We start from the raw sequence: 24,046 nt of genomic DNA on the forward strand, positions 1-24,046 counted from the left end.
TTGTTTTAGCTCAAATATTATATTAAATTGATAAACTATGTATTTAAGTATCCATGTATCATGTACTTAGACATAATCATAATAATATGTACCTACATCTACATACATAGATGGGAGATAATCCCTCTTTTTCCTCAGAACAAACGTGACGACTGTTTCGTCGCATTAAGAATCCATTAAAACCAAGTGCCGATATGCGATGGAGGCTGGACTGATTAATTCCTTTTATCGCGACCGGGTCTGGATATTATCAAGTCTTGAGTACTTTTCGGTTGATTTATACACAGTTTTATCTGTGTGAGATGGCGGGCGGCGCCGGCGGGGCCTATCTCCCGCGGTCAGAAAGCTTCCTTTTTGAATTTGAAGTATGCGTTATGTGTCCGCCGTATCGGCCACTCGGACCCCGCTCCCCGCGACGACCCTATTTGTACCGTCGCTGTCTAATTATAAAAATATCACGATATCTCGATTACCTTTTAACTCTTTAGCGTTACATCGTTCGTTTATTCTTACTCTCGTGAACTAATGCAATGTTATTATAAGTACGAGACCGTATGCGGACAGATACGATACAGGAATGATTAATGGTCGGCCACGAGATATGATGTTTATAAAAATAATAGTTTTATGTAAATGAGCCGTGCACACAACTGGCATGATCAGCGAGAGATAGCGTATCGCCGGCTGCATCGCGGCCGAGGCTGCCACCTGCCGCAGCCTCGCGAGCTAGCAGTCGCCTGCGAGCCTCTCCGAAACCTAGTTGAGATACAACGTTTATGGCATGAGGCTTTTTATTTGACATTTTATACAAGTTTATTCAAACAGCGCGATACGATCTGCGACGTTATCTTTCAATGCAACGTTACCGCGGGCCGGCGGCGATAGCATCTCGGCCGGAGCAGCCATTGCTAGTTAAACCGAGTTGATAAGGGATCGAGTGTGCCTGTGTGGGTGAGCGCACACGCGGAGGGGCCGCCGCCGCCGCCGCCGCCGCGCCCGCCGAGAGCCGCCAGTCACTCACTTTGAGCGGGAAAAGAATGACGGCTCCTCCACGGGTGCTGGCGAGTGTTTGTTTCTGTCGCGCGGCGCGGTGCTAGTGAGTCTAGTGACGCTGTGATGTTGTTGTGGCTGCAGTACCTCAAGCAGCTGGAGCTGGTCGCCGCCGCCGACCTGCCGCCAGGCGGCGCCACCGGACTCAAAACAATGAGTGAGTTGTCACACTTTTAATCGTATTGTTTACTTTTCACGCTATATTTTTCGGAAGTTTATTACTATTGCTATTAGTAGTTATTAGCCTCGGAGTCCCGGATTCTCCAGGAAGGCCAATCACTAAGTTATTCCCTCAAACTGGTGCGATAAAAAACTCGTTAAGATTGTTCATTTTATCTTGTTTGTTTGTCTGATATCGCGAACAGCAGTTCCAAGTAAATACTGTATTTTATAGCTGGAGAGGTTTTATCTGACGGCAGTAGTGGTGGCGGATATTTCCGATCGTCGCTGACGCCGCGCTGGATATTTCGTGAATGCCGGTCGCGCGCGGTTGGTTAATATTTTGACAGCAGCTGTCAAATCGAATGTGTTTTCTATTCGCGGCGCGCGTGTGTGGGTCTGATTGCCTTTTGTTTCTGTGTGCCGCGCGTGTGTGGGTGACGTGTGTCCGTGAGTGAATAAGAATGAGTGAGCAGCGGAGCAGTGCGCGATCGTCTGTCAGATAGTGCAGAGAAGAAAAAACCTTCTTATCTCCCTTGAGATTTCACGTTCATTATCAGAGCACTGTTGGCCGTATTCGAGTTCGCTCTTTTAGAAGGTTGTTCCATATGCAGCTTATCTTACGATGCTGCATCATATTCGACTTAGGGGTTTAAAATATGCTTATCTGATTGTCAATACTATTTTTATAAAACTACGCTAATCTACATAAACGATACGCCACAGAATGTGACAGTAAATTTACTTACTAAAAAAAACTTTTCCGACAAATCGTATATTTATTAGTATATCCCTATATTGCTACGCAGCGCTACGCCGTAGCCTCGTAGCATTCGGCGAAGCTTCCCGAACCATTCGACAAATTCCTCGAACGATTCGGAATCTCCTAACGAACCAGAATAGAGCAGCGTATAATAACTTCTGTTATTGTTGTACTCTTGCTGTGATAAGGTTCCACGATCCGCTTATCTCTATACGTTTACTGTGGATTGTTGATGTTATCTTGGTATTCGTTTTATTTTTATTTTGCTCTAAAAATAAGCTGGGTTTCGCTTTGATGACACGTTAGGTTGGTAATTTGAGGATGAAACTTGCTGCTTTATTTGGAAAAAAAATATTCTTTGTGTATTTTTGTACTATGTTATTTACTTCAATAATATGCATTAATGTTAGTTTATAAATATAAGACACTAGGTTTATTATAAAATTATAGAACCTATTCTTATAATATACCTAGTACTCAATACAATTCAATTAAAATGTTTTAAAAAAAACGTAAGTAAAGGTGGTATGTAACAAGAACCTTATCTGAGTTATTCTGAATTCCGCCGGCTGCATGTCGATACGCGATACTTGCTTGTATTTCCTTTGATAAGGTCCTATCGCGTTTCTTGTTTTATATCTAATTGGACTTGTGATACATATGTTATTTTTATTAAGGTTACTTTATCTTCGTAAGTATTGTACTAACAATACATATGTATAGTATACACATAATATTCATCTACTCACTGTCTATTATTAAACGGTTTAATTAATAATGAAAATTTTTAATTTTTAAATTTTTTTATTATAATTTTATTTTTAATTTGATTGACATTGCATGTACTGGATCTTGTTATGTGAAAATAAATGTTTTATTATTATTATTACCTTTTACTTACCTACAATTTATTCTGTGTTTGTATATAATTTTTATATTGATTGTATAATGTTGTGTGATTATGAGCCATGCTCTAAATAAATGAATTTTAATTATAACTAGCTGTTCCCGCGCGCTTCGCTTCGCCTTAAAAAGTTTTCCCGTGGGAATTCCGGGATAAAAAGTAGCCTATGTTCTTTCCCAGGGTCTAGACCGTATGTATACCAAATTTCATTCAAATCCGTTCAGTAGTTTTGGCGTGAAAGAGTAACAGACAGACAGACACAGTTACTTTCGCATTTATAATATTAGTTAGGATAACATAGAGGTCACTCTATAGTTTTTGAAAAACTATCTTTGTTGCGCGAACCACGACTCTATCTCGCTGGATTAAACGTAGCGCTTGCATGACAGCCTTCGTTCATTTGTTCTAGTTTTTGTCCAACTCACTCGTTATACAGGGTGTTGCAAAAAGGGTATTTTACTAAAATTCTGATTTCATTTTCGGTCTTAGATATACCATGCTGCACATGTGGGTTTCGGCTCAGCATACCCTTTTTGCAACATCCTGTATTTCCTAACTCACGTGTATTTTGGGTAAACAAGGCTCACTGGGCAAATCCTAAGTATGTATTTACAAATAACATATGATTCTTTTTAAAACAATTCGATTTTATCCAGGTCCGTCTCTTGTTACTTTTAATATAATATTTTAAAACCACAACCACCTTGAGAAAATAACTCAAAATACGATCTCGAGTTAGATTAGAAAATTCACTTTTTATTAAGAAACAAATCTTCCAAATACTTTGTAAGTTATCTTACGTTACATCGGCGGGAATCGAACCCGCTATCAGTGGCATCGGCCGGTGGGACCCGCTGTTATCACTCAATCTGCTTTTATAGAGGTTTTTTTCATTTATTTTGGAGTTGTGGCAAAAAGTATGAGATGGATAGATACACGTATACACAGGCAGGGTTTATTACTATAACCCCAGAAATGCATAGGCTTATAAAATTTATTCTACAGAGTATTAAAAAATTAGGTACCTATAGTAAGACTAAAGGATTCAGGGGTACCTAATTTCTAAATAACTTTTGTACTACTTTTGAAAAACTGTCTCTTTCATAAAAACTGATCATGTGATCTTTCACTATGGGGACTTTAATTTTTTACAGGAATTTTCAAAAGTCATAGAGTAAATGTTTGTTCAGATTGGGGCTATACGTTTTTTGCGACACGTTTTTTAGATCTGTTTCAATCCTAGACTGTTTATTTTAAATACTTTCTAATATAAACTCAAAAACCCTGCTTAAATGTTCTCCCGGGGTGCTAGCACGGTTGCATCGACAATTCACGTGTCGAAATGTGAGACCTACTTCGTTTAATCCGCGATCCCGACGATAGACTAGAATCGCCCCCTACTCTGCACGCGCGAAGAATGTGCGATACGGAAATATATTGGAGAGTTTATTATTATTTTCAAACTGTTAGTACATAGACAAACGCAATGCTTTATATTTATTTGTTGCACTTATTTGTTTTTTTTTTCTCTCTAAAATCGTGTAAAGTCCTTTTTTTTTTTTTTTGCACTCCCATACAATTTGCTCCCGGTACCTCCTGCAGGTTGACTGGTAGAAAATGCTTCTAGCATTAAGTCCACCTCATTGTACATATTTACTTCTGTATATTGTGCAATAAAAGTATAAATAAATAAATAAATAAATGCTAATAATAATTACATTCCAGTTAACCTTTGGTTTAGTGGAGAAAGTTATAGGTACGGTGGCCTGCGCCTAAAAGTATACAGGCGGAGTTTTTAAAATAGCGATCTCAAGCTCACATGCTGCTCAAGCACATCCACATAAACACCACGGCTACACACATCACACACAACACGTCCCCGGATTTATAACATATGTAGCTGGTCCCTTCATCATCAGGGATCGCTATTTTAAAAACTCCGCCTGTATACTTTTAGGCGCAGGCCACCGTACATACATTGATAGTGCGATAAGATAAGTGGAGAAGTTAAGTTTATGAAAATATCTATACAGACTAAAATGTGTTTCTTTATACTTAGTTAGAGTTTATTTTCAATCATATATGATCTTCAATCCCCCATATCTTAATACTACTCGGTAACCATACGTATCTTTTATATTTTTCTGAATGAAGTGAATTCACAAAATGTAACTCTACTAACTGTACTTAGATTTGTCCATTCATATTCAATCGAATGTGATTGATTATGGTTGCCGTAAGACCATTTAGAACAAGTCAAAAGTTGTTAAGTATGTGGCAAGTCTTGTATACTTAGTTATTTTGAAATCCTTCAAGATTGTTCGGTATTCAAAAGTAACTATACCGCACCTGTATCCTTCGCGCGGGGTGCACTCGGCGAGGCGGCAGTGGGCCGGGCCACTCACGCGCACACCTAATTGATTCGCATCTGCGCCGCTTGATCGAAAGGTCGCAGTTCGATGACTGGCTGGGGCGGACTAGACGCAATAGACGTTGCTTTGAAGCTTTCAAGGAATTAGGAGGTGAAGTTAATTAAATTTGTGGGACTAAAATTGGGAAGAAGTTGGTTTTAATCCCGGTCGGAAAAGATAAGTGTTATACGTTTGTTTGTGTGTCTGATGAACCGATACAAAAGCGTTCTTTAAGTTAATTTTGACACTTAGGTATCGATTTGAAATTAAGTGCAAACTCGTTAAAAATTAAATAAGTACCTAATTCAGTTTAACAAATGTTTATCTCCGCCGAAAGTATTGTAATCAAGAAAATTTGCATAATAAATGTGTAGAAAATGGGCACACACAGACCACGTCATCATTCGATAATATGTAGATAAAACCCGTATGACGGCGGAGGGCGGATTAGATAAAAATAATATATTCGTCCGTCTGTTGGCTCTATTTAGGTTACAGGAGTCAGAAGGTATTAAAAGTAATTAAGAATTGTTTATTTTAAAAAAATAGGGACTTATAAAATTACTTTAGCAATGTTGAACTAGGTAGTTCGTAGTAACCTACCTAGTTTTAATTTTTTTACATATTTTTTGTATCATTGTAAAAGCTCACGTTTTCAGTGTCTAAATAGAGCTTAATCTTAATTTTTTCATCCGATTTTTTATCGGATACAACTTATTATAATACCTTAAAACCGCACACACACGAACGAGCCCCGCATTATAAACCACCATTTTTATCGCGTCGAAACATCGAAATTATAAAAGATCTATTCTGAAATCTACGGGTGTATTCTGAGTTGGCGCGCGGCGGCGTCGCGATATCGCGCCCAACCATCGCTTATCGCCGGAATGGATCGCACTGAAGATCGCCCGAGTTTTGGGCGATAAGCACCCCCCTCCTACCCCATCTCTAACGCCTTTTGAATCGACATAGAGCGTAAAACGTTTAGAATTTTAATTGCCATTTCTGCTGTTTTCTGAGTCAGTAATTTGGGATATTCGATCCGGTAATTAGTGTTGGTTATCTATCTGTCACAATGATTTGGCGTGTTATTGTGTGATTTTCCCTGTTTGGGTAAATGTTTGAACACACTGATAAAGTTTATTTTGCTATTAAATAACCTCTAAAGTTGAACTTATTAATGCTTTTGTGTACTAATTAGTTATATTTACATCGTTAAAATCACTTAATTTTAATCGCCAACAGTTCCAGACTACATCGAACTCTACGATACCAACCAAACATATTCCCTCGTGCTTATCTGAGCACTCTACTGCGCTGCGCTATCAGAAGTCCATACAAAATTAAGCATAAACAACGGTGAGAAGCGTACGACCGTATCGCTGCGCCCCGCTATCGCGATCCCGTCGCTATCCTTATCGCTCGCTCCCGATGCGATAGCGATCCGAAATAAATGGAGCGACAGTCGGAATCCGGCGCCCTGTACTATTTTCACCCTTTCTGGCAACCCTTATTGCAACGGCGTAAAGGGTAGAATAGTAGCGCAGGTTGACAGTTCCATGTTTGGTTGAGCGTGCCTAAGGTTTGAAGCAGAGGGTTTTAGATTTTATGTTGCTGGTAACAAAAGTTACGTTTTTATTATACACAGTGTGTGGACGCTCAAATGAATAGCCATGACTACTATTAGATATTAGTAATAGAGTTGTAGGTATTGTCTATTTCTTAAAACTACCCAGGTTATACACCAGTGGGTAATTAACAGTAGACTTGTAAATCATACATTATGAACCTATTTTCAGCTTCAAAAGAAGCAAGTCAACAACTAGACATTAGCAACCACAGCCTGCGACTGAAACAATATATTTTTACAAGGAAACAGCTGATAAGAGACAATGAGGGTGCGATAGAGCGCGATGCCTGCGATAGCAGAACGTAAATAAAACGTTTTTAAAACTGCAGTGCACCTTATCTCGTATTATAATGTGGGCGGGAAACAAATGTGCTTCATGAAAAGTTAAAACAGTAGAGCTTGTTTCACAATGTCGGGAAAATCTACTTGTAAGATGAGGTACGAATTGTGCCTGTTTCACCATGTGCCTGTGTAAATGTGGTCTATGTAATACACATTGTGTCACTGTCTAAACCGTGATTTCAGACAGTTTATCGCTAGAAATCATGATTAGTTTCGATCATCGAGTTTTCTTACACAAATTCCAAGCTTAACTCCGGAAGGTATATAGGTATTATGTTTCTTAGCTTTGGAAATAGGTGATAATCGTTATGAGTAAACTTATCGTGCTGGACAAAGGATGTCCTAAAGAAGAGAAGGAGATTACAGGTCTTACTGCAGCTGTTACCAGTACACATTTTTGGTCCGATACATCAAAACGGAACCATAAATACTGCTTATCATCTCACCCCTATCTCAGTGGAGTTTATCGTCCGTCATAAACCTTGGAAGTTGCAGAAACTATCGCGGAGGAAGCGATAGGCTGCGACTGCACTCTGCGATGTCGACGATAGAGCGACGATAGCGCGACGATAGAGCGACGATAGAGCGACGATAGAGCGACGATGGAGCGACGATGGAGCGACGATAGCGCGATACGCGGTGCAGTGAGACATTAGTGTCGCTAAATGACTGTCAACAGTACGAAGAATAAAATTGTCTCACATTCGTGTTAGACTTTAGGCTCTGTTTTGTCATTGTTGGTTCCGTTGAAAATGCTTCCATTTATGAGTAGTATATTTCTTTTACTTTAGCTAGCTAGTTGGAACTTTGAACTTTGATCATAGATAGATGATAATTATTTATTGCACTCAAACACAGAAATTACAATAGGAAACGCACAACATAGACAGTACAACTGGCGGTCTTATTACTAAGAGTAATTTCTTCCAGAGCATCATCGGTGCAAGGTTTTTTGTACACCAAAACTTAAATTTGTGGCTTCAGAATTGAAATCAGTATCTTTTTTATAACTTACCTACCAAGATTCTCACGGTTCATGAACTTGTAACTTGTAACCCATGTCATAATATTCATAACGATTCGTTGTGTCACGTGTCACGTGAGGCACTCGCGTGGACACGTGTGTTGTCACGTGACCGGCTATCGTCACGTGATGTCAGTGATGGCAAGGTGATAGCGATAGTGGGGAAATCACTTTCACAACCTCCGGTTTATACACAAGTGAGGGGAAACATCAATTTAAACGTACCTACGCACATTATTCGTTTAAACTGTTCACTATTGTATAAGTATGTATCTACAAAGGAGAAATAATAGCAATAACAATAGAACAGAATAGGTAAAAAAGCATCAATCTCAAATCGGTCAAGTTTCGGATGAGGCATTATAGGGTTTAATCCTCTGCATCCCCTACAACCTATTTAAAGGTATACATCGACTTACCAATATGATAAACCTATCAAGGGTTCCCAAAAACACGGAACTGAATTGACTACGTATGCCCATCATCCTCAGTCCACCTCCCGCGCCGACGCACCCGTCATAAACCTCCGCGATAGGCCTACTCCGACACTGCGAGGCCTACTCCGACCCCGCGTTAACAAGCGAGCTGCGTCCGCGATGCGATCGCCTGCCAATTTGTTCTCACGTCGGCGCGCGAAATTTATTGACCACGCGAACGCGCGAACTGACAAACTTAGCGCACGCTTTCTAGCGGAAATCTGCTTTTCAATTATTGCTAGGGAAGGTGCTGAGAAATTGTGCAGGCTCAGTTGCAGCTTAATTGAAAGGATGGTGTGAGGAAGATGTGGGGATCGCTCAAATCTGATCGAAATATTCTAACGGCTAACGTACACATTAACTGATTTTATATGACTAACGAATGAAATGTGTCAGGCGTCCATATTTTTTATATTTGTTAGTTAATTCAATGGAAACTGTTGTTGTGATGGCCTGTGAATTTCTACCTTCAAATTAGATAAGTTCGTGGAATTCGTGAAACAAGTCACTTCATTAGCAACGTACGAATCGTTCTGCTATATTTCACAGCACCGAATGATAACGTAAAGCCATTTCTCTCAGCCATTTCCTTCCCAGACTATTCATATCACCAATTAAATTGGCGGACGCGTTACAAGCTCCGCGCTCACGCCTTCTCGTGAGACAAAAGAGTGAAAATATAAACGTTAAGCCAACGCCTCCTATCGGCGCACGAGTGAACTATCGCCGCTGCGATCGACTCTGCGCCGGCGCAGCGCGCAATATCATTATTAAACCCGAGATAACGTTTACACATCCCGGTTTAAAATGTAAATGAGACGTGCGAGAAAAAGGCGAGATTATCTCGCTATTAGGTATAAATTAAGGGATGGTGTGGAATGAGGAATGCGCGGGAACAATTATATTGTCACGAAGCTGTGTCACACCTGCGCGGCAATCGCGGGATCGCGCACGCGAGGCGAGGCGCACCGTCTAGCCAAGCAGAATTGGGTGCCTCCGCCGTAGCTTAGCGAAAAATAATGGGAATGAAAACAAAACGTTCATTGCTATTTAATCACAGTTTGATCAGTTACCAATTTGAGTTGCGTCTACTTTGGCAGCAACAGTTTAAATTATTATTCTCTTCACACCTGATACTGGGTGAAGGAGGAACATAAATTTATTATTATGTTATGTAGCTACACGTTTTATTGTTACAATCGATAAGGCTGCACCTTTCGTAATTGTGTCTGAATTTAGCAAACCTAGGTAGGTAGGTACTTACATAGTTTTGTTATTATGTAGAGTTTTAGTTTAATTTAGTTTAAAGTTTCGTGCGCATGTTGGTAATTATAAGCAGCCATGATGGTTGTTATCGCGGGTGCTATCGCCGCGTTATCGCTTCGTTATCGCTTCGTTATCGCGGTTCTGTCGTTAGCGGTGGCCGCGCTGCCGTGAAATCGGCTGAGTGATTAAGTAACAATGTGACACGTTGACTGATGTGGTAAATGTACTGCCTTTTTTCCCTAACCCGTATAGTTTTCCATTTTCTACGAATATCTTCATTTCAAACCATGCGCAGCTAACAAAAAACGCTTAGCGTATCTCAAACTATAGTTAACTAAATGCCATCACTAATCACGGCAACGATCAACGACAAGAGCACCACACTGAATGTTATTCAGCATCTCACGGACAAGCGTTTCAAAATTTATCGTCCACCTTCGAATCAGAACATGATTGTTGCAAAAAGTCACACGACACGCATGTTCCGTTACCATCGCGATCGTATCGCTGCATCGAATTGGCCAGTCCACGCACGCCCGACGTACCACCAGCCCCATCTTCAACCAACATAAGCACCCTCAAAAGAGCACACCACTATGATCTCTACAACTAATAGGATAAGACAGAGAGTGGGTTGTTTGTGTATCGCGAGCAGTGTCCAAGGACAATAGGCTTTTTCGCTCTAAGAGACAGTTGATTTTCGTGCGTCAATTAGTGCAGTTGCATCGCTGGGTGGTTGCGCAGGCGCAGATAGCTCGCGGCGGCTAGACGGCGCGCAGACGGACGTGACGTCAAGGAATGCGACCTCGTCTCGGCTTCCGACCCGGTTGGCAACCGTCGCCGGCAGTCGGCAGTTACGGTCATCGCTCGGTTTCTGTTTTCATGAATATGGCAGTATTAAGGTTAACGTCCACCTTTCGTCGTAGGCAACGCAACTGAAGTTTGTTTTCTTTGTATAGAAATCCATACAAGTGCGTCCACTTCATAAGCATTGACGACGCCGTTTCTCCGTACAAATATGAAAATCTGTTTTGGTCCGATACGTACGATACTTATTATTATTATTTTATTATTTACTGATAGGACGCTTGGGTACCTTTACAGTTGTACTTGCACCACGCTGAAGTATTTAAGAAATCAGCAATGTACCATATTATGGTCTCATCTGAAATATTGGCCCTCAAATATCCTCTCACATTATTCTTATCCATCAATCAGAGATAAATCGTTATTTTTTCCTATCAATCTATGCATCTTATCTGGAATCTATTCGATATGTTCGATCATTTCTCGACGTTTCACCGGCAATGATCGATCTTGTGTTATTTTACTTATTTTCTGTGCGAAGCCTGTGGATTCATTTTTACTCACACTATCTATGTAGAGACAACAAACATATACCTACATACAAAAATAGATAAAAATATTTTGCACACAAAACATTGCAATTTCTTTTTGCAAAATAGTGCAACTGATAAGAAATATACTAAGAGGTGTATGAAGTTCTGGACTTACCACAAAATCTAGACTATGGATAAAATGGATATTTAGACACAGATTACGTTTAACGCAGTTTGTGCATTTTGAGAAATATTTTTGTATTAGCCAGTTAGTATCAGCATTAAATTAATATCATTGACCACAATCTGTTCATCTGTAGATGTAAACGGCCTATGGTAGCCAAAACATGCCACTACCATGATTCCACAACGGCCAGAAGAGTTCCTAACTCACTTTTACGATTCGAACTTGCATCGTAATGACGCGGATTCGGTCGCATAACAGCACAGATATAGCATAATTTATGTGTGTACGTGTAGACGCAAATGGCGATGCTTATCACCGATGCATCGATGAATCACTCGATTGTACTGACTCATTCGATGCATCGATTCTACGATGCTCATATTTAGGTTTTGAATGTCTGTTTGTTTATATTTAGATAGCTATTGCAGAGGCAAAGTTCGATTGGTTTGGTATCGTTGTTATCGGTCTGAGTTGGATGTTTCCAGAGATGTGATTCAGTATACTAAAGATAAGTATTAAGAATAGTATATTTAATAACAGTAGGTTTTAATAACAATACGGTAAATACTGGAGCCAAGATGACAAATATGTCAGCCTCTTATCACCGAAGAATATCCTGAAAACTTAAATGGTCAAAGCCTGAAAAAAGCTCGCCCAGAAAAAAGTCCACAAGAAGATACGTCAACCTCTCAGTTATTCAATTTCTATAATAAACAAATCTTCCCCATGCAAATCTGGGGTAGGGGGGGGTGACCCCCCTAAGGTCAGATATTTCAATTCTAGCACGGATATTGGCGGGTGTCGTGAGGACGCATACATCTCAGATCGCTCGCCTTTCCGTGTGTCGTCGCCCTTATCTCGGATTGAATCTCGAGACGGGTTGCGGACGCCCTTACGGCTTGTTTGACTTCGATAGTGTCTTATGAATATCGTTATTTTTGGCTGCGGAGTTAGTGTCAATATTTTGGGGTTTGTCACAGGTCCCGGATACACCTGTGGTTAGATGCTTACTATGTTTATCCTTCTTAAACGATCTAAGTACTTAGGTACCTGTTGTGTCTGTCTGCAGCCATATAACTCTAAATTTTCTTGGCCATTTTGCTCTAACTCAGTTTAGCTGTAAAAGTTAAACTGAACTCAGTTATAAAAGGAAAAAGCTCCTGAAAGAACTGAATGCTCTGCTCGTAGCAAAATAAGCAGCGCAATCAATACATCAATCAACGCAAGTCATAACACAAAGCGTTTATTCGCAAACAGAAACTTACAATGAAACAATGGCGGCGCCCGACGCGATATGAATACTTAAACAAATGAATTTATTCAAGTTTACAATATCTTATTTGTATATAATCCCGCGGGAAGTGTTGCTAATTTCCTGAAAGAGATGGGGTGTTCGTTTGTCTCTGGCTGTAAGGGCGCGCGCACAATGAGGGATGGCGCTGCGGCTGCCCGGGATTTACTGCTGCATTTCCACTTGTCTATGAGAAATTAATGTGTGTGCTTCTTAATGGAGTCGTTTGTGTTTCGCATGTGAGACTATACTTACTGTTTTATATTTTTACTTAAGCATGTATGTATTTCTTTAAATGCATGACAGTGTTTCATTCCTAAGTAAGTAAGTATATTGTAACTAATATACCTAGACCATTAGTTGTCTGTTGAATAAAATAAATTAAAATTAAATTCCAATTAGAAATAAAGTATGACGATAACTTGATACCTTCTATAGTATTATTTTTTACATCAATACCCTTATTTTATTTAAGAAATTCTTGCCTTTTGTTTGCTTACTTGCGAGTGACCTCTGAATTTCGCCATTACCTAGGGATACACATCCCGAATCCCGAATCCCGCGGCGCCGCAGTGTGTGTCGGCCCTAACCCCGGTATCACGCGCGCTCCACCGCGCCGGCACCTTGTTGGTACTCTGTATATTGAATTTAAATTTAAATATGTCTGCTTAATCGTTACCGCATGATCGCCTCTTAACTGAATTTTCTCATAATCCCCTCATTTGATTTGTTGCTAGTGTTATTTGCTTGCCTTCACGTTGGTATTTGATATCTTTTGTTAAATCAAATTTACTTGTTCGTGTTTGTTTTAGTAGTATTAAGTATTTTATTTACCAATACAATATATACAAAGTTGTCAAATTAAGCACATTAAACAGTCAAATCGCTTATAGCAATCTCTTCATGACGAACTTTGGATGTGATGGACTATAAGATACCCAAGTAGAGAATGGGTTTAGTGCTAAACTTTATGGTGAAAGTTAATCATAATTTCTCGTATTGTAATTCATACAGTACGGGTGACCCGAGGGTCGAAACACCGATCGGAGGGGCAAGGGAGGGGTATATCGAAGGGAGGGGGGGGGGTGTAAATAAATAAATATTCACATGTCCGGGTGACGGACATCGGAGGAAATTGCACCCGCAAGATACTGCCGGCCTCTTGACGTGACGCCATATTGACGGGCCAATGATAACACATTTATTTGCTGTTTAAATTATACATGAAATATACATACTTTGATAGATTGTAGCTATATAACCTTAGCAAAGTTAAAATCCCCCGAGATTCAACACTTAAGTCGGAAAACTTTTGGACTGCTGAACCGATGTTCATGAAACATGGCTATGTACACTCGGGGTACCATTACCTACGCTAACGAGCCAAAAAAAAAACGAAAATCGGTTCAGCCGTTTTGGAGCTACACTACCACAGACAGGTACATAGACATGTAAAAATTTAAAACACCCTTCTTTTATCGTCGGGGGTTAATAAATAGCAATGTAACAAAAAATTTACTCATCATAAAATTAATTTAAAAAAATACACAACTAAAGAAGGTTATCTTTTAATGCCAATAGATGTCGCTGTACCCATTATATCAAAGAATGATGAGTGAAAGAAGCGACGACTTGTTTATTCTGTGCAGATTTATCGATGCCCCACCGGCTGTTTCATTTCCTGCACCCGTCTCTTGTCGCTTTACGGGCTTGGCCTAAGTTAGAGAGGGATGGAGATGATTTTCCTTTCATGGTGGAAAATTTGTGTGGTGGATTTTTTTCTTCTTGTTCTCAAACGCACAGGTTATTTCTTATTACTTTAATCATTAAAGTCTACAATAGATATTGTAAGGACGTGAATTATTTGATATAAACAAAAATAATTGTGGACCCCTTTGATATGTAAAAATGATATAGAGAAAAAAAATTATACATATATATTATGTTTGTTTTGCTAAATTCATGATTTTTATGGCTCGAATCTTTTTAATCAAGCCTTAATAAGAGACCAATTCAGTCAACAACTTGTTTATTTCAATATTTACAGTAATTATTATAACCCCAAACAGAACCAATGCATAATTCAAAGACCTAACCTAACACTAATCGAATCTATAACATCTCTCTGCTGAAGTCTTACAACTTGCGCCGAGCGCTGGCGGCAGGATGCGGGCCGATAATCGCATCGTTTTGTTTCGATGCATCGCTTTGTGCCGTAAAGACTTCCACACTAAAGTATTTATTACATGCCGTTATTATTATGGCATTTCCATTTTTTCACAAAAAAAAACTTTTACTACGATACTCAGATTTTTTTGTGGTTAACCCGACTGAAAATACTTAGGTATATAGTAGATATTTTGAATAATATTAGCGTGAATAATGTACTTAATAATTGTGACATTAAATTTTAATTATTTATTTTTCATTTTCAGGTAAGTACCGGGGATTATCTCCTTCAATTTACTTTAGTTGAAAGTAAGTGCACTGTCGTCGCTTGGTAACTTTGATATTCCGTTTCTGTGCCTGAAAGATTACAAAAAAAAAGCAAACCTGCCTCAGCTCTTGCACAAGCGAAAAAAAATCTTTAACTCACAACTGTGCCTAAGACAACAATGCCTCTGAGAAGCTCTCGCCACGCAGGACGCAATCAGATCCACGTCTCTACAAGTGGGGATCAGCTAATGGCTAATCTATGATCGCGGCTGGCTCGATGGCCCTCGCGCCAAGTGTCTCTTCTGAGCTCCCACTGATCTGTGCCACTTGCAGTTTAAAATTGGAAAATCCGTTACAGGATTCGCGCGTTTTCTGTTTGCGTGGAACTTGCTATCTTCTTGGCCCTAAACACCTGGTTTCGTAGCTATTTTGTATAGATTTAAAACTTATTGAAAATATAAAGTGCAAATCTGGGTTTCGTGACTAAATTTATGAATAAGATTAATTAAACTTACCTCCCTATGTACTAGTATGCACTTATACTAAATTTGTATCTGTTATCCTCATCACCTTCTTCGTCATGATACTAAGAAAGGTATAGAATATGATTGTGAATTTATTAACACGTTCGCTGCCGCAGCGAGCGTGGGAATCGGTTAGCCAACCGACGCTATCAGCGCGCTGCGCAGGCGCAAGCTCCGAAACCGACGCCTCTGATTGGCCCGCTGCTTCTACTTCTTAACTGAATTATTTATGAAAGAGTCAAAAGCAAGCAGTATGATTTCACTGTAATATTTATTACGTTACTATGCTAGTCATAACGGTTTCGTAGTTAGGTACATAATAATAATTACTTATGTTTGTCTGTACCTCATTTTTTTTATTAGATCCTTTAAACTTTTCAAACCTATTTAACATTCGAACGGAATAAACAGTACAAAATAGTAGAACTAACCTATTGGACCTAAGTAAGTAAGAAAGTACTTAATCGCTTAGTGAGAAGGTAACAAATATTATTTCCAAGTCATATCAAAATCATAATGACCACTTTTTACAACCCTGCAACCGAAATCGTCAAATTATTACCCTCTCACCAGGCAGTAAGAAGGCGAGGGATCATAAGCTACACCTTTAACTCGTTGAAGAGGCTTCAGCTGAAGCCTGATGGTCTCCTGAAGGCAGATAGCGCGCGTCGCGTCACGATGATGCTTCACAGATCACATCGCGACTGCTCTCTGCCCTGCCGTGCTGCTCTGTGGTCTTACAAATGGCGGGAGGATTTTGACGGACTAGTGAAATTTAAAAAAAACTTGAACTACTTAGTGAATTTTTTGTACGAACGCTATAGGTTCTCTCGTTTATCGAAAAAGGAACACAATGTTACAAAGCCCTTTGTCAGAATTCGCAATAACCAGATTGGCGTTATACTGGCTCCGTCACACCCGTTTAATGGACAGCGGGTTGGATGCCGTTGCTATCAGCAGACAGATCAGTTCCTTGCAGCGCGCCACAATCTTCGCCATCTCGCACCTTCATTAATTAACTCAGCAAAACACAAAGCGACAGCAGAAACCCCACACCTAAATATCTGCAGATCTCCTCCATCGATCTTCCCGCAATCGGCGACTGAATTATCTCTGTAGTTAGAAACACGCCTTGCACCGGTTGACAAAGTGCACTACGTGATATTGCAGCCATTACTCCCCGTGATTCATATCGACCCCCCCTGCCTGCCCACCCCCCCACAAAGACTTGCTCTCAGCCTTCCTTCCCTTTCACACAGATAACACTCCGCACGTTTGTCCAGATACACCTATTAAGGATGCAAAGCAAAGCTCAACACATAAATAATGCCGAACTTGTACATTCACGAACTTTGGCGCCCGTATTGTTCATAATATTGAACTTTGTTCGCCCGCGCTGGCTGAATACACAGATAGCCGTTGCCGCGAAAAAGAAAAAACAGCTAATGTCAAATTGACAGTTCGAAAGCGCGCCGAAACTAGCGCGTTCTTTAGCAACAACAAAGCGGCGAACAGAAACAATCAACAAATTCGCATCGTACAATGGATCGGACATTTATTGTCCGCTATCGCAGCATTCCACCTCTGTTGTTTATAACAGAGACGCCCAATTTGCTCGGGAGACTTTTTATCTCATTTTTCCTAGCTTTTTTCTACACACCGCCGAACAAGCGGGCGATATGACAGGTCCCGATGTACAACACGAGCGGTATCGAGTCCGAGGCTGAAAAACGAGAAATCGAGCAATCGAGTAAAAACAGAAGGAGCGTCGGCCCTCCCCGCGCCCCGCGCCCGCCCGCGCGGTCGCCCGTGACAATTGCATCTGCATTCTGCAGTTAGACACCATGTTGGATTATAACGCCTCTCTATTTCGATGTACCTAAGAGTCTCAATGGATTTGTTTTAGTTGGCGGCTCTATCCCAGTGTTTCATGTGTTTTTGATTCCAAATTCGTGTTCCGAAGTCTTTGTACCTATCCTTTTTTGTGTTAATTGAGCTTATTCTGCCTTGGTACAGTATCTGTCTGGTCTTTAACTTTGTATGATGATAAACTTTAAACTTTATCTAGTATCTAAATCGCATTTCTAATACAAAATGCTCCATAAAATATCATGTATTTCAGGATATTTATCTTTGCGTACCCTTTCAAACTCTTTCAGCCATTTCTTACACTGAACCTCCTTTTCTATCAAAGCTACCCTTTTCCTGACCTCAGCGGTTCCGTTCGGTGCACAATGTGGAGGTGAGTTTGAGTATTCTTATTTTAATCGAGAAGGCGAGTGTCGAGTCGAGTCGCCCGTGTGGAAGGCCGATAGTGACGGACCGCCGCCGCCGATACCGGGAGACGTCCGCGAAAATCTATTCATATTTTTCGAAATATTCCGATTTTAAATATTGTTATTTGTCACATGTGATTTTAAGTTGTGTCAATAAAAGCTTAATATGCATACTTCCACAGTTTATGATCGTATCGTTCTATTTAGGCACATTCTTGTTGGATTAGCAAAGTAAACTTCTGTTAGGTTTTGGCTAAATCCCTCAAGAGAATTCAACAGTAGCTGCAGCGTTCAACTGTTCATAGGAGGTTAGTGATAATACCTATCCAATTCCAGAGCCAGACAGCAGGCCGTCAGAAACGTTGGGAAACAATTTACTTCGACGTCTCCTTTTAAAAACAAAAAGCTATTCGGTTAACTGGTGCCATCAGCGGCGTCAATCACTCGCGACGTTGCTCCAAACTTTGACAGTTTTTAAAAAGTATTCGGAGCAGAGGAAGTGAGCAATCGAGATCTCGATTTGACGTTTGTAACAAAAGTGGAAATAGGAAGTGACGTCACTCGCGCGATGGATTCGAAAATTAAAATCTCGCGTTAGTTGGCAGCGCTGACGGCTGTCGCGCGCGGCATGCAATGTTGCCAGCTCGATTTCAGGCTTGTTCTAAATATGTCAACACTTCTTTGTTATCGAGCGACGTGCGCGCGGAAATGAAAGTCCATCGAGCAGACGACTCCATTATCGACACATCCACTATATTATTAATGCGATTTGTTTCAACTAAATTACGTGCTGATCGCAGATAAACCACGACAGCAGACATTCATGTTAACATTTTAATGGGAATGTTGCCATGTGCTGCCTGTGACATACAACCAACAAACTAATTTAGTTTACCTACATGATTAAGAATTACTGGCTGGCGAGAATCTCTGCCGAAAAAAAGAAAACGAAACCTCAAATCCGCTGTGCGGTATGCGGTATGAGAAGCGCGCCAAAAAAGCCAAATCCATTTCAACTTTGTCACGCGAGCGGCGAAGAAAACTTGCATGAGTGACATATCAGAGAATGGCAGCCGCTGAAGTCGGCAGTGTAGATATCCTGGTATTTACCTGCCAAGGCTTCTCGTCAGCCGTAAGCCGTTCCTAGCTGCTTCGGGAAAAAGTTCGGGAGTGCGTCGCCAGATAACGCGGCTGTCATTCGAGCTATGAGGCCGCGAACCATGTGGAGTTTATGCACAGTCGAATCTGCTAGGATTTCTCTGGCGTTATTAAAGTTGCTGTGTTTGTTTTGCTATGTTTTGGTAAAAAGTTGGTAGACTACACCAACACAACACAACAAACTATACACTGCCAATAGACTTTGATGAACATTAAAAATTGTATGTACCTATACTTACTATAGTCTTTATTATTTTTATTATAAAACGTCTCTTAATTTAAATAAATTCGTTGCTTTAAAATAAAGTTAAGGATATTAAATATCTAGATATATTACACAAAAATTATGAAACTTTTGTAACACCCGAAATGTCAATCGCTTCGCAATCGTTGGATTGCGAATTCGATCGATAACGATCGATAGTCTGTTACAACTTACAACTACAACAAGCTATCTCTTACCAACAATTACAATTAAGATTACATAAAATTACAAATATACATATATATTTTCATCGATCGTTATCACACCGTGTAATCCTCCATGTCGTTGCTATCGGTATCGGATCGTAAAAATCGTTGCTTGAATTAAATGCTTATCGGTTTCAGTGATAACGTTTTATGTTTTTCAGTGTAAGTGCAGATTTCAGGCATGTTTCGGTTGCGTAACGTTTACTGCCTTCGGTCGCGCATTGTTTTTGTATCCTCATGGATAAAGAGGGGTGTTATAAGTTTAACGTGTCTGTGGTAGCTATGTAAACCGCTGAACCGATTTTCGATTTGTTTTGTTAGGGTTATAAGGTACACTTATAACCCTAACAAAACAAATCGAAAATCGGTTCAGCGGTTTACATAATTATGTTTGAGATTGTTTGGTAAAATCAATAAAAATATGAACGCATTCCATAAGTATTTAACTAAGCATATTTATGGTAAACAACCTATTTGATACTGTGTCATAATTATAAAAGAGATGCGAAAGTAATCATTGAAGGTAAATGGTCAATTCATATTATAAGTGGTACTGGTTGCACACACTACTTCCAAAAACAGCGAATAGCCAACATTTCCACAAACATTGGCCCAAGTGCATGCATTTTTCGTAGTTCGCTCGCTGCAGCGATAACAAACTCCTTATCAGTACCCCCCCCCCTCCTTTCTGACTTCCCTTCCCCATTCCCCCCTTATCGATACCCAGTGAGTTATGCTAACAATCAATGACTGATCACATTAGTGGAAGCTCGTGCGGTTTTCAAGTATTCCATTTTTAAATTTGTTACCGGTATTTTTTATTGTTTGTTTTTTTTTGCGGTGTTAGTGGCCTGGGTTTTGTTTGAGGTGAGAAAACTACTTATTGTTAATTATAAAATTTTAATTGTATTCTATCACTTTTCGATGTCGTATAAAAAGTTAAATTGCATACTTTGACGAAAAGCCATATTATTGAATACTCTTCTTTCTTAATTCACAACTTACAGTTTATTTATGTGTATGTGTATATTACGAGTAGGTATTTCAAACAAACTACACCTACAACTTATTTACTTACCATTTCATTTAAAAACATACAATTTCTAACATTCTAAAATAGCTAGGAGGCACCTAATTGCTTTATTGTTAGAGATTAATTCAATAACGACGTTGATAATAATCACGATAGGATATCTCCTTAATGAGATTTTAATCTCCATATCTATTAGATATCAGATTACAGCATCATATTCGTGAACATTTGTAGGTACCGTCAAATGTTATCTTTTTTCTTATCAAAGCGTTATAAATTATGAGTATCTTAACAAGGTACAACTTTATCAATGAACTTCAACCGAACTAAAATTCCACCCTGAGGGGCTACCACCACCAACCCTTAGAGACTAACAGTCCTTACGCAGCGTTGGTCGCTTTTCAAATCCGACGTAACTTGTATGGATCTGACAGATGTGTGACAGGCGAACATTGTTGGTCACGTGACTTTTTAATATTTATATGGGCTATCGGCTTTCTATATCACTTTTGCAACAGTGTGTGCTGTGATAATATAATTATCATTTCTATACTTAGACATTTCTTTAAAACTCATGAGAAGTAGGTATCTATGTACCTAGGTATAATTATGTTATCTTTTCACACACATATCACATGTCTTCTTTTAAAACTATACGAATTCTGTATTAAAAATTTAGTTAAGTTTATTTTAAAAACTCACATAGATGTTATCTTTACTGGCATTTTAAGCTATCAGGTGTTAGAACACCTTATAAATAAAATACAATTATGAATTAAAATGTATATTTTTATAAATAAATCGACATCTTCGTCTTAAAATTGGTGCTAAAGATCTGATTTCTGTACTGATAATAACAAGTGTGGCTTTAAAGTTTAAAATAGTATCATTGACTTTTAAAAGATTGATTTTAAGATTTCTATTATGGCTGGGATTTTATATTGATATCTACAATCTCATCATAGAAGAGTACCTAGTGTAGTAAATACACTTTATCCGTAGTTACCAACTGTAATTATAATTCAGTATACTTGCGTAATTAATTAAATTAAATACCTTTATTATACTCGCTTTTCTCTTTTATTTTAGCTACTACTGCAAGATTGAAAGTGAAATAATTAAATAAAAAGTTCAGATTTGCTAAATGCCTTCTTTCTTCCTTTATATTTTTATAATTTTCTTTCCTTCCAATTCTTAACAAGCCAAGTAGGTTTTGATAATATCTATAGGTAGAGGTCCTATCGATATTATCAAACTACTGATAATAGATTTACGACGTCCAGCAAGAATAACGTGGCCGTTCTACTAATTTATAGTACTCAGTTACACGTAAACATGCGGTGAATCGGTAAAATTTAATCGATTCACAATAACTTAACTTAATAGCATTCAATGAGGCTAGATGTGAATAGATAAGACTACTATTTGAATCGAGAACTCGTATGTAAAGATCGGATGTTACCAATCGATTACAATTAAATATTTGGGTGGTATGGAATACAAATCTTTGCGTGACACAAATGGCTCGTTTTAAAAGTTTAAACATAGTTTATAACTTTTATAAGATACAGTCACGGGTTTGTTTGAATTCTTGTCTTTACTGATCATGATCAGTTGGGAAACATTAAGTTATTTGGACGTGGAATAGATGTCGTTCTAGCACCGTGAGATTAGATGCTTTGTTTATTAATTAGAATATGTTTTACAGTTTTATTGCTCTCTTACTTACGTTCAGTTTTCTCCATTGTTAGTTTGTCATATGGCTATAATATGAATAAGTTTGGAATGTGTATTTGTGCATCTGCATGTATGTACCAATATAGTAGGTATTGTGAGACTTAATCAAAATTCCTAAACCTTTATAGTTTTACTAGCTGTTCCCGCGAGCTTCGCTTCGCCTTAAAAACTTTTCCCGTGTGAATTCCGGGATAAAAAGTAGCCTATGTTCTTTCCCAGGGTCTATACCATATGTATACCAAATTTCATTCAAATCCGCTCAGTAGTTTTGGCGTGAAAGAGTAACAGACAGACAGACAGACAGACACAGTTACTTTCGCATTTATAATATTTGTTAGGATATAAGTATATTTTTTTCCAACCTTACATTTTCTATACTTTAAATAATGTTATTTAAAACTCATAACAACCATAAAAAAGGCTACAAACTTATAGATCACTAGCTGTTCCCGCGAGCTTCGCTTCGCCTTAAAAAGTTTTCCCGTGGGAATTCCGGGATAAAAAGTAGCCTATGTTCTTTCCCAGGGTCTATACCATATGTATACCAAATTTCATTCAAATCCGTTCAGTAGTTTTGGCGTGAAAGAGTAACAGACAGACAGACAGACAGACAGACAGACAGACACAGTTACTTTCGCATTTATAATATTAGTTAGGATAATCCAAGAAGGAAACACATGATGTTCACAAGTGGAGACGCGTGCGCCCGCCCTTATGTCCCCTAGTGTGTACTAGCCTTATCGACTAATCATAATCATACAACAATCACCCTGTATGGAGGTGAGGATGGCCCTTAGTTTTTTAACATCCTGTATTGGCTTGGTGGGTGGTTTTTAACAATTTCCATATTAACTTTTTCGCGTTTTTTTTTTAACTTTAAAGTTGTTTTATATTTATGTACTTATATACCTACAACATTTGTTTGTGACAGTCATTTAAGGGTCAAAATCAGAGAGGTGAGCATTTTAGGTTTTCAAATATCTGAGAAATTAAGTTTTATTTTGAAGAAAACTAACAAGTGGAGTTTGTTGTGGCATTTGTCATGAACCTATCCTGTGATGAGGCACGCACAAAATTATATATTTTACAAATTATACCTGTTAATAAGAATAATGACAGGGTCAAGAGTCATTTCGGGAACACTTTTAATTATTTTTTTAATAATAATATAACGAGCACGTTTAAGAATCCCCTTCAAGAAATTGTAATTAACCTTTTCCTAAATCAGAAAATATAATTATTTTGATTTTTTTCTTAATGAAAACACTTATTTTTCAAATTACTCTCCATAAATTTCCAATTTGTGCAAATTTCGTTCCATAATTTCAATTTATTGTATACATTTTTGCACTACGTTATATATTAATAATATAAATACAAAGGTTTCAAGGTAATTTAATGCTGTATATGTAAGATTTAATTATAGCATTACATAATAGTGACTTATTTGCCGTTTTTGTGATGTTCCCGAAAATGATGGGAGTGTTCCCAAAATGACAACGAAGTTCCCTAAATGACGTTGACCTTCCCTAAATGAACGCAAAGCTAGGTTTTTGGGTACATTT

The 24,046-nt window shown here is 38.8% G+C and overlaps 1 protein-coding gene across 3 annotated transcripts in view; it reads left to right on the top strand.

Moving 5' to 3' along the window:
- Positions 1-24,046, top strand: part of LOC119694537 (zinc finger protein ush) — a 149,529-nt gene that overhangs the window by 73,697 nt on the left and 51,786 nt on the right. Inside the window, exon 1 of one of the 3 annotated variants that reach the window (XM_038121020.2) lies at positions 77-1,207. The exons of 1 other annotated variant lie outside the window; for it this stretch is intronic. In XM_038121020.2, coding sequence (XP_037976948.2) covers positions 1,117-1,207 — 91 coding nt within the window. In that variant the 5' untranslated portion in view covers positions 77-1,116. Of the gene's footprint in view, positions 1-76; positions 1,208-20,128; positions 20,579-24,046 lie in introns of those variants that run through there. One more of the 3 variants, XM_038121022.2, reaches the window with a different exon arrangement.

The sequence above is a fragment of the Plutella xylostella genome, chromosome 4 (genome assembly GCF_932276165.1).
Source record: "Plutella xylostella chromosome 4, ilPluXylo3.1, whole genome shotgun sequence".
Classification (NCBI taxonomy): Eukaryota; Metazoa; Arthropoda; class Insecta; order Lepidoptera; family Plutellidae; genus Plutella; species Plutella xylostella.